Genomic DNA, 16,284 nt, shown 5'->3' with positions numbered 1-16,284 from the left:
CTTGGGGATCGTTTATTACTTCAATTAGTTCAGCCAACAAGAGGGCATGTTGTACTGGAGTGCCATCAGCTCTCCTAAACCCTCTTCTTCTCCATTTTGATAGCCCTGAGTGGACAGTGGATGTAACATATGCACTGTCGGAATATATGGTCACTCTTTTATTAAAACTTTCCTTTAATGCCAATATGAGTGCAACGAGTTCCGCCGCTTGAGCAGAGTAATGCTGTGGTAATTGTACACACTTCATAGCCACACACACCGGCGCCTCCATCATTTTTACTACAGCTGCCCCAGTCCTTCTAATCCCATCTCCTTGATCAATAGTTGATGACCCATCAATAAACAAAAGCTCACCTCCCTCTAGTGCGTTTTCTTCAACTTTCCTAGTACATGAGTATAGTTCAGTTACTTGGGTGCAGTCGTGGGCGTAATCTCCTTCTTCAATTACTTCTGCTAGGAACCTTGCAGGGTTAACCGTGCTACATCTAACAATTGCTAATTCAGCTTTAGACAAAATAATCTCATAACCTGATGCCCTCTGTGTTGTTAGTGTGGACTTAGGTTTATTCAATATCGCAAATAGTGCATGTTCCACAAATAGTGTAGTTGGACACCCCATAGTTATTGCTGATGCTTTTTCTACTGCAAAAGCAGCTGCAGCGAGACCTTGTTCACAAGAGAATTGGCCTAACATTATAGGGTCTAAGTGACCGCTGTAAAATGCTACTGGTTTATAGCCCATGCTAGTTTTTTGGGCCAATACTGCTTTCATCACTGCTGAGTCGCAATGTGAGAAAATAAAGAAGCGCCGCTCATAGTCTGGGGATGCCAGTACTGGAGCAGTTGATATTGCGTCTTTTAATTCGTCAAATGCCTCCCTCATTTCCATAGTCCATCCCAACTTTTTCTCCCCTTTATTTGCTTCCTTCAAACCCTCAAGCAGGGGTCCTATGTATGAGCTGTAATCAAATACCCATGCTCTACAGTAGTTGCACAGCCCCAAAAATTGCTGTAGTTCTCTCACAGTCTGTGGCACGGGAGTGCTTGAGATGGCCTGTGCTCTTTGTGGTGCAATCCTTCTTCCATGTTGAGATATCAGTTGGCCAATGTAAAGTACCTGTTCCTGACAGTATTGTATCTTTTCCATGTCTACCTTATACCCCTTCTCAGCCAATATTGTCAACATTTTTAAGGAGTCCTGTCTACATTTGCTTTCGTTTGTACTACAAATTATTATGTCATCCACATACTGTAACACTGTGCTTTCCACCTCAACGTTACCCAAATCCATCTGTATTACTCTATTGAAAATTGAGGGTGATTCACAATACCCCTGTGGTAATCTGGTATGTTTCCACTTTGTATTTCGGTAAGTAAAGCTTGTCAAATCTTGCGAGTCTGGGTGTAATGGTATTGAGAAAAAAGCATTTTTAAGGTCAATCACTGTAAAACGTGATGCTTCTGCCGGAATGCCACACAATATTGTGGCCGGGTTTGCTGTTACTGGATACTCTGCTTCTACTATGTTGTTCAAGGGTCTGAGGTCCTGTATGAAGCGCCAAGACCCCCCTTTAGCCTTGCGCACCGGGTACACAGCTGTGTTACATGGTGATTCTGAGGGGACCAATATGCCATTGTTTATAAGGGCCGTTATGGTTTCATATATGCCCTCATCTGCCTCTTTTGACAATGGGTACTGTTTCACTCTTGGTAATATGGCACCCTTTTTCAACTTTATCCTTACACCCCCTATGCTTTTTATGCATCCTACGTCATAAGGGCTAATAGTCCATAATGATTTGGGCACCTTTGACATATCCTCCTTAAAAAATGGGACTGGGGTGCCTGCGGGTGCCTCAAGTGCCATTGCAATTTTCTGTGCTACTTGTTTGTGAGCCACTCTTAGCCATATTTCTACGCTCATCATGAACACCATTTCATTTTCTTCCTTTTCTTCTGAGAACAGCTCTTCATCTGACACCTGGGTCAGCCTACACCCTTCTGCTAGTGCTATCACCGCCCTCCAAGCTCTCCCTTCGTTATCTTGGGCGTGCACAGCAACATAATCAGCTGTTGCAATAATGCTCTCAATGTCCACTGCAAACACCTTCCCTTCTAGTTCATTACCTGGTGTTTCTGGTCGAAATAGATAGGCTGCTGGTCTCCTCCATATTTTCCCTTCTATCCCTGGCATCCATGCAAATGCCATGTCAGTGCCATATTGAAATATCTCGCCATCTACTGGCTCCGCCCTAATCGCTGTCTGTCCACAGTATGCTTGCAAAATCTGTCGTGCTGCGAGCATGTTAATCCCTGGAGTAGAGCAAATTATGCCATCCTCTGTAAACGAGATCGTCATGTTCAACCTGTTCATTATGTCCCTCCCCAGTATATTTACTGGCGAGGCACTATAATACAAAAGTGGAACTGACAGATCATAATCTCCAATAGATAACGGAACGTTATCAGTAAATGGAACCAACCCTTTAGCCCCAGAAAATCCTTGGGTGTTCATGGCTTCGCCTGACATCTTAAATTTACCTTCCCTTATGCAAGACCGGGTCGCCCCGGTGTCAACAAGAAATGATAATTTTTTGTCACCTATCGTTACCTCTATGCGTGGCTCCTCCGCACTATTAGGTGTTACTGACAGGATGGGACACACCAAGGCCGTCTGTGGGCTGTCCTATTGGGGGTACAATGATTGGCCATTCCCTGTGTAAGGGTTGTGTCCCAACACCGTCACCCCACCCAATTGTGTTCGTTCATTTTGTGGTGGTGGTTGTATTAACGCTACTTGTTGTTGTGGCGGTGGCAGATACTGTGTTATTTGTTGTTGTGGTTGTTGTGGTTGGCCACTCCCTTGTTGTGACATCTGCTGCTGTTGTATGCCCTGCTGTTCTTGTGATGTCCTAGGTTGTGCTTGCTCATTCCATGCTGGTGTTCCTGGCCTGACCCTACATGTACGTGACATGTGTCCTAATATTCCGCAGCTCCAACACACGGGTGGTTCCCTGTTTTGCCATGGGAAGCTCCCTGCGTTGTCTTGGTATACGGGTTGCCCTGTGGAGTAGTTATTCCTGAGTCCCCCAGCTTGTTGTTGGGTATTATATCCATATCCTCTCCCTCTCATAAACCCTCCTCTCCCTCTGTTATAACTATAATACCCAGTTCCTTGCATTGGGTACCCTCCTCCCATGTTCGGTGTGTGTAATTGCAGAGGCGGCACTTGCTGTATTACACCTTGTGGGGGCGCTATTTGAGCTGGATCTTGTGCAGCCACTACTTGCGTTGGGCTTTGGGTCATTGGTGTGGGCGTAGTTATTAGTGCCCCTTCCATTGTGTATTTAGTAAGTTTTTTCTGTACTAATTTGGCCTCTTCTGTTTTCCTGTCCTCCTCCTTTTGTTTCATCTTTCCTTGCCATGTCCTGCAGTGATGTACTATAGTCAGTTGTATTTCTGGCCATGGTTTTGCTTCCATTCCTACTACTTTCTTTAGCTGTTTCTGAACTCCTTCTGGGAGCCCTTGTACTAGTATATGATAAAATATGGCTGGTGTCTTGTCCCATTGTTCTCTAGTCTCCATGCGCCACTTCTCTTGAATGTCCTGGATATAATCAACAGGATCCTCATTTTCACCCATCTTACGGGAAGTAATGGCTCCTATGTCTGAGGTGTCTGGGTACTGCACTCTCAGTGCCTGCCATAGCGCATGTCTGCAGTTTGCAAATGGTGCCCCATCATGCGATGTGTTTGTTATTGTTACCCCATGGAATCCCGCTCTTTTCCAAATGTCATCCGCTCTATCCCCTAATATTGATATTAACAGGCCCTTCACATCTCCTACTGCTAGTTTCTGTCCTGCGGTGTGTTTTTCCATTTCATATATCCACTTACCCGCACCTCCACTTAGTGATGGGAGCCTACATTTTATATTTTCCTTATCCGTATGTTTCCAAGGTACATATTGTGGTCTAACCCCTCCTCTCTCCAGCAGTGGCATTAAATTCTGTCTTGTGTCACCCTTTACGCTCCATGATATTGAGTCTTCACACCCCTCCTCTTCCCCCATTTCTTTTACTACTTCGAATTCTTCCTTACTACCTCTGCCCCTACCTCCCTCTTCTTCCTTTCCCCTTCTTTCATCATTTCCTGTGTTCAATAAGGGTATGTTTATTTGTCTGTCTTGCCTGCGACTAGGGAGGTCCCTAAGCCGACATGCATACGGTGTAAGTTCGTTCATGAAGGGCGCGAGCTTTATTCTGTGCAGAGAGCGTGCGGTGGTTGAACACGTAGGTAGTGACGTGGGAGGGCGGCGTGATGGAGATGTTGGTGGCGTGGTTTCATTGGTTTGTGTTTCCTCTATTCTTTTCGTTTCCTCCTTACTTCTCTCCAGCTCCTCCCCTCTTCTACTTATCCAGGGCGAATCTATGTTTGTTCTAGTGAGGTACAGTTTATCTAAGCTTTCCCTTTCACTCCCTCTTCCATCCTTCTCCACTCCTTCTTCCTCCTCACTGCAAAAATCATTTATAAATTCCACCCCCCATTCTGCCTTTTTCCCTTTTATTGTTACTGTTTTTAAATCTATTAGGTCTCTTTCTCCCCTTTCGTTTTTACCAACTGTCCCCCCTAGTGCTGATGTCGTTGCTACCTCCCTACTTTTATATACATCTCCCCATCTTTCACTCTCTTTACCTCTCCCTTCTCTTCCTTCTTCACTTCTTTCCTCCAATTCCCTACTATTTTCCTCTCTTTTCCTTTTTAATTCCTCCACTACTTCGTTGCTCATCTGTTCCAATATCCTTTCATCCTCCCTCTTCCTTTCCCATTTCACCCTTTCTCTTTCTACTATACTCTCTATTACCTTCCCCTCTTCATATTTTTTAGCTGTCTCAGATATTATCCTCCTCCTCCATATTTCCATTTCTTTTTCCTTTTCTTCTTCTTCCTTCTTCTTCTCTCTCAGCACTACTCTTGATACCCTATCTGCTGCTGCTTTTACCCTTTCAGCTTCTCTCTTTTGTTCCTCGCTTCGTTCCCTTAATCTTTCCAATTCGTCCTTACCTTCTTTCCTTTTCCTCACTCTCTCTCTTTCCTCCCTCTCAAGTTGTTTGATCAGTTCATTCTGCTCTTCCCTTAGTTTTGCTAATCTTTCCTCCAAAATCTCTTCCTTCTGCCGTAGTAGCTCTTCTCCCCTCATTTCACTCTCTCCGGCACTATCCTCGTTTGTTCTCCTCACCGCCTCCCTTTCTTCTCCAGTTAGTGAGCCTCGTAATTTCAACAATATCTGTGCAGCTACCCACTCATCCTCTCCTATCTCTACAGTCTGCTCTTCTCTAATCCTCCCTTCCCCCATTGGTATCTTCCCATGAGCTACATATGGTGGAGGGCTGTATGCCGGGTTTGAGTATCCTTCAGCCGCCCTTAACCGTCCTTCTATTTCTCCTAATTCTCTTAAAGGGTACAACCCTCCTCCCTCTGTTTTCACTCCCGGTGTTATGGGTATCTCATTGCTCGGTTCCTTTTTTATGTCGTCTAATTTATCAATCTTTTCTCCTCCCTGTCTTTCGTTCCCCGTATTCTTTGTGCTTTCGCACTCCTTTTCCCCACCCGTTCCTTCTTTCTTAATCTCCTTTTCTTCCGGTGTCTCCCCCATAGTGAACATTCCATTTGGTCCTGGTCGAGACCCCTGGAACATCCTCCATAAGTTAAACACCTCCACGTGGTTTGCCAACTTCTTCCCCTTGTATGTATTGTGCAGATGGTTCAGTAGTGAGTGTTGGGCATATGGATCGAAACTACCATTAGGCGGCCATGGTGTTAACATTTTGTTGTCTGTCCCCTGGGTCCACTCTATGCTGTACTTAATTAACTTCTCCCTGTGTGGTGGCAGTGTGGTGCATATGTGCTGTAGTGGGGTAGTGAGGGTGTTCCCCCACCCTCCCGACCCTCTCCCCGATGACCCTCTCCCGGATGACATGGTTTTACTCCCCTTGTTACCCTTCCCCTTACTACCAATTTACAATATACAACCTTGTATTGCTTACCTCGCCCCGCAAGTGTGGGGACTTACGACAATCCTTTGACAAATTATATTATATTCCTTCCCCTACGGCCCCCTGCGGCCGAAGCGCACGCAGCCCCCTGCGGCTGCGTACCCCTTACGACGATCTTATACAGTTGTCCTGTTTCTCCGTTCTCCTCCCCCTTTTACACTTGCCGTGGCCGGCGTTCTCCGTGCGCAGCCACGCCCCTTTCCCCTTCTTCTTTCGATCCACTGGTTTATAGTTTATCTCCGTATCAGCTCCTTTATCATACTTCTCCTCCCCACCACTCTCAAACCCAATGTTCCTTGTGCTCACGATATCCTATTAAATCCCTACTGGTGACGTCACCGATTTCTTCGAGCTACTGGTATATTCGTGTTATGTTCTTTAAATTCAAAATACACTTGTAATCTACCCCGCTAACCCTACAGCTGTCTTCCTGTCTCTCCTGGAACAAGGTAATCTCATCAATACTATAACCGGACTGCGCACGCTGCGTCGCCTCGCGTGTGATACGCCCCTCAACAGGAGGGCTTAACCAGCCAATTATCTTCTGTTTTGGGCAACTACGTAACTAGCCACCGCCCACAGGGAAACGTCATCTACCTATCGAGTTTCTTGCTCGAACAATAGGGAACCTCATCTACTCATTCAATAATAAATATCAAATCGTAGGAAACCACACACCCATCCTCACACGTAGTCGCGATTTAGGCCAATCAGTGTCTTACGAGCTGCTGCACGTGATGTTTTCGTGCCCCGCCCTCCTCTTTCGCGTAACGTTAGCTCACTGTTACGAGCGGCTTCACGTGATGTTTTCGTGCCCCGCCCCCCTCTTTCGCGTAACGTTAGCCGCCTGCTTTCGCACTCGTTTCGCTACCATTCATTCCATTAGCAACACTCAACTAAACCCTCGCCACTTTACAATTCCTCCCTCCTCCCTTATTTACTTCCTCCCCCTCCCTCACAATTTCGCATTGCTTGTTGTGCGTGTCATGCTCACCAAGTTCTCTCGATGCAGGGCCGCTCGACTGCGTGCACCCCTCCAAGCGGCTCGCCACCTCCCCTCGTCTGGACCACGTCTGGACACTCGCCGACCGCGGGCGGGATACTTCTCAACCGGCTCCCGAGGGCCAATATCCGGATTGCGCTGTCCGGTCCTCTCGCAGCTCCGCGATGGTCCTGTAGTCCTCAGAAGGGGGCAACGGCAGAGGGGGCCGCGCCGCCGGGCCTCCTCGCAACGGGAGTGCCTGGAAAAATTAAAAATAAAAGTCGATCTTAAACAGATCTCAGCAGTGCCTCCAACTTGTCGGGGTGAAATTCTGCCGGGGTCGGCCGGGCCGCCCGCAGACCTCCGGGCAGGGAGGCCCCAACTCCTCCCGTGTATATCTCGGATCGAGACAGAGTATGAGGCACACACAAGGAGCAAGGCAACTTCTGCTGTTTATTATGCAAACGGCAGGGATGGGTCAAGGAGCGTACGCGTTCGTCCTGACACACACACAATCGTGGGGCTCGCAGGCCCTTTTTACTGTAATATGACGCGCTACTTGCGTCACTTCAAAAAGTTAACAAAAACCTACCGCCACTCATAATTGGTTGCTCGAGTGGTAGGGTTAGTATAGTACACATATAGAGAATGATATTAGTGGTCAAGGTGTAGTCAGGTGGTATATCTGGGTTGTCCCTTCAATTAGATACATAAGAATTGTTACATGAAGACCCCTGAGGATTGGCTAATGTTAATGACGTGTGAGATAAGAGCCCCATGTTCTGATTGGTGCATCCGTGAGCTCCCCAGCCTGGGACCACCGTTGTTCCCAGCTCTCGGTGTACCCGTGTTTGCAACAATGTTTCAATATGGGTTCATGCAGACAATGTGAGGATTTATTCATAGGTGGGAGCTGACCGTTCCCACTGTAGCAGGTGTCCATGGAGCCTTTCAAGTGTCCCGGCCTGGGTCTCGTAGTGCGGGACCCAGACGCCCTGTCTCTCCTGGGTTTTGGCATCTCGTCAGGTTCGGCTTGGTCACGTGAGGCGGGACCGTGTTTGAGGCAGAATTCTGCACAATTAATATTGTTTTTCCACTGTGTGTCTGGTTTAATTTGTAGATATGATTCTAACGTTGGTACGCGGAGTGCTAGGTTGCAACATCGTGCCTTTGATGATTTGTTCTTGGATGTGGGTTTGCAACATTGCGACCTTGGCTGGGTGCTCCACCAGGCTCATTCTGCAGGATCAGCAACCTGACGTTTGCTTTGTTAATGTCCACGGAACTCTTGCTTGAGGCCTACTTGGGCCTGGTGCATAAGTGATCCATTTCGTGCATGGGTGCTTTAGATTATAGTGGCATATATTTCCATGACCAATATCGTGTTTCCATTATACCTCTCACGGTGGTAACGGGTTTCAAGGGAAGCATGAGCAAGCGTTATAGATGAGTTCATGATGCGTCTTGCGTTTCTGTACTCTGAAAGCCTATGTAAAAATAATAAAGATGCACGTCCGTGAATATGCCTGTCGCCTACGTCAGAGCACTGAGTATATTCTTCGTGTAGATTGGTGTGGGAATGTTAAGTGTGTATATTTATACAGATGTGCTTCCCGTTGTCTAGGTCGTCATGGCATCTCTAACGACGTGTGGTTTTTAGTCTAGCTGATCCGAGCCGCAGGTGTCGGCACGGTCAGTGCGGGCTGCTGGGCAGGCAGGTGGACACATCCGTATGTTCCTGTACCATGGTACCTGGTCGTCTGGTAACTGGACGAACTCTTCTCGCGGCGGGTGTCTGGGCCGTGACCCTCTAGGCCAAGCTCGAGAGGTGAAGGACGGGAGCCTGGTCTTCCATTCTCCCACTTCACTTGCAATGTCGATTAAGCATCATCATTAAACAATGTGTGGGGCTCTATGAATTGGTGGAGACTGCAGATTGTGTTAGAAGCCACTTTCCTGGACTATCACTAGCACAGAGCATACCCACAGCCAGTTCCCTGTATACAACAAGGTGAATTTGTGTACCCACGAGTGACGGGGCTTTCAAAAATATTATTAACAGACCCCTGGCTACCCATGTTACTGTAAATATCAAATATGGAGTGGGTATTATGCCCAGGAAATAGAGAATGCTAACCCTCCCGTTATATACGGATGGAAGAGTACTGCTTTCAAACACCACCTATGCTCTTTTGTTTCTTTTTTCCTTTTCACATGAAAAGTAATATGGGTAATAATAACTTTATAATACATGGCAGTCTGCAATCTATATATAAAAAAATGCTTAGGTAGGTTTCCATACTCAGCTAATGCAATTTCTCATTGTTAGGTTGCCCTCTCCATTCCAAATAGCATAGTGCACCTCTGTGTGAATTTCACAGCATGTTACGATGGGAACGGCTAGTATCTGTATAAAAGCCTGGAAATAATGTACTTGTTACAGGTGTGAGGGGTCAGAAATGTGTCTGCCTCTCATTTCTGACCCCTCACACCTGTAACAAGTACATTATTTCCAGGCTTTTATACAGATACTAGCCGTTCCCATCGTAACATGCTGTTCTAGCATATCTTAAAGGTCGGTAAAGGAGGCGGTTACCTATACATTTGATCTTTTTATTGACCATTAATTAGTCACAGGGACCTTCCTGGAAATGATAATTGGTAATTTCGATATTTAAGAATGGGGACAGAAGTGACCCTATGAATTACCGACCTTTAAGATATGCTAGAACAAAAATGGGTTCGAAAAATTCCTCTCCAGCCCTTTCCTAAAGCAGGAGGTTCCCTACCTAAGAAACTAAAACTAAGAATCAGTCTGAGACAGGGATGTAGTAACTTAGAAACCGTCAGTGCGTCCAAAACATTCTAAACTAACCCTTGCACTAGATAAAAATAACTAAGGGTGCAAGGAAATGTCTCCGACTTATGTTTAGTGAAAAGGTTAAAGTTCAAAATATAAATATAAATCCAAAAGGTTTTTCCAAAGAGAAACCCCTTGATCCAAAGGATGGTTCCTCTTCCCTGGATTTTAAGTGCGACTGCTAAAAAATGTCTCTTTTATACAACCGTTTCTTTGTATCACAAGAGTGTCTTTATCCCACAATTTCTTGAGGCTTTTGCACAGGATTAAGAAAGTTCTTGTTCACACAATATTTCCCACAACATCCAACAATGGCTTTGTAACAAAAGTGTTTTTCTTAAACAAAAATGTCTTTATATTGGATTCATGAGGTTTCTTGTTCTGTAAACTTAAACGTTTGGGTGGTGTATTTAGATATCAGAACTTTCACGCATTTTCCAGATTCCCTGTTATACACCCTTGCCAGGTATTTTGTATCACTGCTAAATCTTTCTTTACAACTCTGGTGGATTGCCTGCAAGAATCCTCTGCCAGAAAGTATCCTATGGGTTCTTCATATCCCCTTGTATGCTTCCCAGCCGTTTATCTTCCTACAGTTTCTTCAGAAGGCCTGGTAGATTTGGCTGCCAGGACTTCTTCTATACATTTTGTCTTTGGTGGATTATCTGGTGTACTCCTCTGCCAGGAATTCTTTCATTGGGCACTTCAGATTCCCTGGTGTATTCCCCTGCCAGGTATCTTTCCCGAATGATAAGGTTATTTACACAATTTCAAATGTCATGGGGCACTTTAGATTCCCTAGTATCTGAAACACTTGCGTATGAGCGCAATATAAATAAAATATATCATATCATAGTATACCTCCCTGCAATATATCTTCCCTGAATGTTATAGTTCTGTACACAATTTCAAATGTCTTGGGCTTCTTCAGATTCCCTAGACTACCTCCCTGCAAGGTATCTTCCTGAATGTTAGAGTTCTTTATAAGGTTTCAAATGCCTGGCATATGTGACTGCCAGGACTTCTCTTTATGACCTTCTTAGATCCCCTGTTATACTCCCTTGCCAGGTATCTTGCCACAATGTTAAAAGTCTTTTCACAACTTCATTAGATTACCTTGTATACTCCCCTGCAGGAATCCTCCTCACTGTGGGGTATTACAGGTCCCCTGGTGTACTACCCGGCCAGGTATCTTTCCCCAAATGTCAGCTGCCTGGTACCTTCTCTTTACCAGGACGTCCTTATTAGTTTCACTATTAAATTCAATATTTCATATACACATCTACTTTGTTCTGTCCAATGTCTTTACTTGGGGTAACACTTGTTTCAGCTCTCTCCCACAGTGAATCTCATGCATATATATTTGTTCAGGCTTCATTGCAATACTTTTTCTTGTTGATATTCAAATCTTCTTTCTTTTAAACATTGACTTAACATTAAGCTTTGTCTGTGTTAAAATCACCTTTGATTATTGTCCAAAATATCAATCTCACAGGATTCATTCACCTGTTTGTCTGGAGTGCGGGCCAAATCACTGGTAGTTTGTGGGGGCCCCAATTTATGGCATGCCTCTGTGGTGAAGCATCCTCCCTCGATCGGCTTCTCACAGAATGCAGACATCACTTCAGCGTTTCCTGTAGCTCCAGGGTCACTCTCCAGCTTCCTTCGATGGCCTAGACCAAAGAACACTGTTTCCTGCTACAACCTACTTCCAGGAGCTCTGCTGTGCCTCTCAGTGCTTCAGGGGTCCTTCAGGTAACACCTGCTGCACCTCTCCTTCCTTAACGCCTCGGCGGGGTCTGTAACTCGTGAGCCACTGCATAAATGTGCCCATCTTCCATTTCACTGTTCTCGCTCGTACTGCTCTGTTGAATACTGTGGTTGCCATTTTTAAATGTCCCAGGCACATTAGTCTGAATGAAACAACTAGTCGACACATAAGGTTTGGTCTTTGCTCAGTTTGAATCAACTCTTCCCTCTTCTTCTTCGTCTCAGTACTTGAGGGTTTATAGGCGCTGAAGTCCATGGATGCAATTGGATTTCCATTATGATGTTTTTCAAAAACTTCACAGAAAGAAATGTCAGAAACAGAAAATGTTTTATGTGTGTTGTGAGTGGTTGAGGTATATATGGGGTTTTGTCTAGAGTGACATAAAGGAAGGAGTTTTTGGATTTCACTTAAAGGAGGAATTGTGGGATGAACACATGCCCTCAAGAACATAGGTGTTATAGGGACTTTGTTAGGAAAAACGGAGGAATACTGCATCTCATCCAATGAAATCATCCCCTCTCATGGGTAGTTGTCCCCTTCCAGTTGATCCTCCCTCATATTACCACCCCCAAAAGTCAGGATCAGGTAGTGACCGCCGTGCCCTGGCAACATGGGAGGATGCCATCACCGGGGGCTCACTGATGAGTCCATCAGATTCATCACACAGGTTAGCTGAAAATGACACCACAACCCTTCTGTAATCAGTTATTACACTTCGAGTGTGCTGTCACAATGCCTGATGGTTGAGCCAGCAGAAAGCAGATTTCCAGCTGTAACTGCAGCACTTAATTAAAGCCCGAATAGCTTTTTAAATTCCTTGCCTGCAGAATTGTTTTCTGTGTCAGTTTGCAGTAAAATAATTGACAAGGAACTGTTTGCGGTAGAAAGTTTAATGTATGCACTGCTGGAGTTTAAACACACGTGAGCAAGAATCTGAATTGTATTACTTATTTTTAAACAGCTAAAACTATTTTTCTGCAATACATTGGGAGTTGCATTTTAGCTTTTTTAAATCCAGACAGATTCCATACTGATCAGCAAATGCAAGTTCTCTTACATTAGATTAAGCAAGAGGCCAGGCATTAAAGGGGATGGCAGTATATAGCTACATATTATAAGGAATAAAATACCCCCTACCCTTAATTCTTTTTCAGAAAGTTTTATACTTACAATATTTTGCATATCATATAGTTAAGTACTTTAAATCTAGAATCTAATACACCTACAGATGACTTGCACCCATTCGGCTTCATTATGTGCTACATGTGTGCAAGCGTGACCCTAACATTGTGAACACCGTGATTCATGCATCACACAATGGACATGCAATGAACTTACCAGTTTCACATTGGGCTCCAGTCCACCCTGGAGGACACATGCATTTTCCAGTCACGTGGTGGCAATGGGCGGCTCTTTCGCAGTTGCACCGGTTCTGACATTTATCTCCAAACATTCCATATTCACACACTAATGAAAAAGTGCAGATAACCAATGACTTCAAGATTAACCAAGGGCTATTTGATACACTGTGCAACCAATGAGGCATGCAGGCACATGTAGGGCACTCACATATAAAAACAATGGGGCCAGTTTCTGAAACGAACTGTCTACATGTATGATATATGCTTATCTAGTTATGATATAGCATGCAGGACTGCCTCGACGAAAGATCAGAGTTGTTAACGCAAAAGCCTGATCCAGAATGGGGTAGCAGCACTGTTACACCTTTGGCTTACAACCAGAGTGTTCATTGTTTGTATTTTTTCATAATGGAAAACCTTTTCATGAAAATCATATGTGCCGATTTCAAAACGGAAAAACAATATGGCCGCCTGGGAAATAGTAACAAGACACTGTCCCTTTACTATTTCTATTACGGTGAGCTGAGCGGTAACAGGGCTGCATTTCCAACTCGGAGCAGAAGGACAAAGCAGACCTAAAAGAGGTTGAGTGAGGTAGGAGGAGAAAGTGAGACAGGAAGCAGAGTTTGGGGGCATTGGTGCTGCAGAAAGGGGGCAGAAGGGGAAATAGGAGGGTATGATATGATTAGTCATTTATAACACCCCTGTACACAAGTGTTTCTAGGCTTGACAAGACAAGGAAGGGAGATAAGGGGGATGAAACAATGATCTTACTAGGCATTGTGTCATTCGGATTGTGCAAGGGCAGGTGGAAAGGGAGGGCAGTAGTGCCAGGTAAAGGGAAGGGGGAAGTGCGGTCAGGGCAGCGATTGTTCTGAGTAAGTACCGCCTGGACAGCCAGCTGTGGGCAGTGCACATTGGGGGGTGGCTGTACGGTAACAGATACAGCCCCTAAGTGCACAGAGGTCCGGAGGCAGTGCAAGTGCTTGCAGGTTGTGGAGGAGCCTGGTGCCCACTGGGTTCAGAAGGTAGCCAGGTGACCAATCTGCGCAGCAGAAAGGTGGGTCAGCAGGTGGCCAAGATGTATCACACATACTGATGGATAAAACCCATATTCCAGGCTATCTGATTGGCTGGTTCCTCTTCTGCAAGTTTCTTCTGTAACATATTTTCTGGGCAGATTGCTGCCAGTGGTAATTACTTTTCCTGCAACTGACAATCTGAGGGGCTTCCTATCTGACCTGGGAAAGGGATCATTGTCCTCCTTAATGCCCCCACCTCATACCTCCTCCAACCTCGCTCGCACACCCCATAGGCATGGGGTATGTGTTCTCTCCGTGATCTTCTCTCTTCCTTGAGTCTTTCCAGGACTTCCTCTACTCTCCAACTCCTCGTATGCCTCCTCTTCTTCAACTCCTCTTCTTGCCACCTTGCCCTCCTTATTTCATACTCCCTTCACCTCCTCATTTGCTCTTCCTGTTACCTCTTCTCCCTTATCTCACACTCTCTCCACCGCCTCCTCTGCTCCTCCTGTTACTTCCCTTCCTCCTCCTTAGCTCCTACTCTCCCCACTACCGCTTCTGATCCTCCTAGTTACCACCAACCTCTTCTCTGTCTCCTGCCTTTTCTTCTGCAGCAACCTCAAAATCCATACAAATTCCTTCTCCAAACAGCCATGTGTTATTTAGATTCGCATTTATACACCTCTACACTGTTCCATTTGACCAGGCTTCCCTTTCCATGTACATATGTATGATTTCTTTTACTAATAAAGGTTTGGCTGTTAGCTAATTGATTCTCTGTTCCGGGTAAGACTGTTTGATTAGCACATGTGTTCTGTGTCTGCTAGTCTGATCTCACACAAGGCCAGTCCATCATCCTGGATGTACTACACGTTTTGACCTTGCCTGCGCAAGCAGGAGTTCCACATCACACTAGTGGTGCCAGCCTTGTTTTGGAGGCAGCTGCTTCATGGATCGTTGTTCCCAATGTGCCAAAGATAAGCTCTGCTACCTTTATGCTAACAGTGCAATTTCCCCAAGTGTTGCCTGAACTGCTTTATAATGAAGAGGTGTGCTTTGAAAAGCCTACAAGGTACTTTACTTGACTAACACAGAAACAAATTTGACAAGCCCCTGCTTCCTGACCTGGGTGTGGTGGGCGGGTGGGGCACACTTCCTTGTACCCTACACCATAGAGTCGGTGGTGGCTCCTGGACCCCATGGCAGCCCACCACACCCTCCAAGTGTCAGACAGAAGTCATGTTCACAAAGCATAGCTGTAGGACAAGCACACTACGAGTCTGTGGGTGGGACGGCACCCGCCCGCAGTCTTTTTTGGAAGCGCGGCCTGTTATTAATGGTGCCGGTGCTTCCATCATCCCCATTTCCATTGAGTCCTATTGGAACACCGGGGTCATAATCCCATGGTGTTTGCTGCAAGCCAGGTGCCGGTAAATATTGCAGGTCTGGTGGCAACCTGCCGGTTTTACCAACAAGGTTACCGCCGGACTTGTAATGAGGTCCTATGTAATGTTAATGTTGTCGAGGTGATTGAAAATATGGATCAAAATTTTTTTAAACGTTGCCACAATCTATCACTTCTAAAATAGAATCTGACCACATGTGCATGGATGACACCAAGGAATTGGCTAACCTTGTTATGGTAGACTTTTTTTAAAGGGTTCTCTTGCACCACACGATGCAGCTTCCTAGCGCTATTGACTCAAAGTCCTATGTGGCGTTTCTGTTTCTAGATGTGGTTTGTCTAAAAGAGATTCATTTTTAGTCATTTTCTGAATTACCAGTGGTTATCGATGCCTCTAAGCAACATAGGAAGTTCATTTCGAAAAATGGTGTCACATACCAAAAAGGAAGGGCCACACCTGCTTCTCTGCTTGCCTTTAAGGATGCTAAACCAAGACACCCCTGCTGATCAGAGTAATTTGCAAGTAATTTGCAAGGCCTGTCTTGGTAGGCCATACTGGAAGATTGTAATGTAATTCTACAATCATCTTGCAACCAGAGTAGTGATCTTACTGCAGGGGTGACATGGTGCAATCTGTGCAGGTTGAGGGACTATCAAGCAGCCACATTGTGCAGTCTCCGCAGAGGCCCAATGAGATATGTTGGCAAGCCCAAGAAGATGCTCTTTGCATTGCGCGGGGTAAAAAGCACAAGTTGGATTGTTGCTGAACCATGCTAGGGAGGTCTTGGAAGGAAAAAGTATTTCAAAGAGGCACTATGTAAAAAATA

At 45.4% G+C, this 16,284-nt stretch overlaps 1 protein-coding gene across 6 annotated transcripts in view; it reads right to left on the bottom strand.

Annotated features, from left to right (window-relative positions):
* Positions 1 to 16,284, bottom strand: part of LOC138491794 (multiple epidermal growth factor-like domains protein 6) — a 1,495,213-nt gene that overhangs the window by 30,192 nt on the left and 1,448,737 nt on the right. For 5 of the 6 annotated variants that reach the window (XM_069618507.1, XM_069618505.1, XM_069618506.1 and 2 more), the window contains one exon: positions 13,008 to 13,136. The exons of the other annotated variant lie outside the window; for it this stretch is intronic. In XM_069618507.1, the coding sequence (XP_069474608.1) occupies positions 13,008 to 13,136 (129 nt within the window). The remainder of the gene's footprint in view (positions 1 to 13,007; positions 13,137 to 16,284) is intronic. 6 annotated transcript variants of the gene reach the window in all.

This window comes from Ambystoma mexicanum, chromosome 10, assembly GCF_040938575.1.
Source record: "Ambystoma mexicanum isolate Mex_15411 chromosome 10, UKY_AmexF1_1, whole genome shotgun sequence".
In the NCBI taxonomy this organism is placed as follows: Eukaryota; Metazoa; Chordata; class Amphibia; order Caudata; family Ambystomatidae; genus Ambystoma; species Ambystoma mexicanum.
This window is presented reverse-complemented; position numbering and strand designations above follow the sequence as displayed.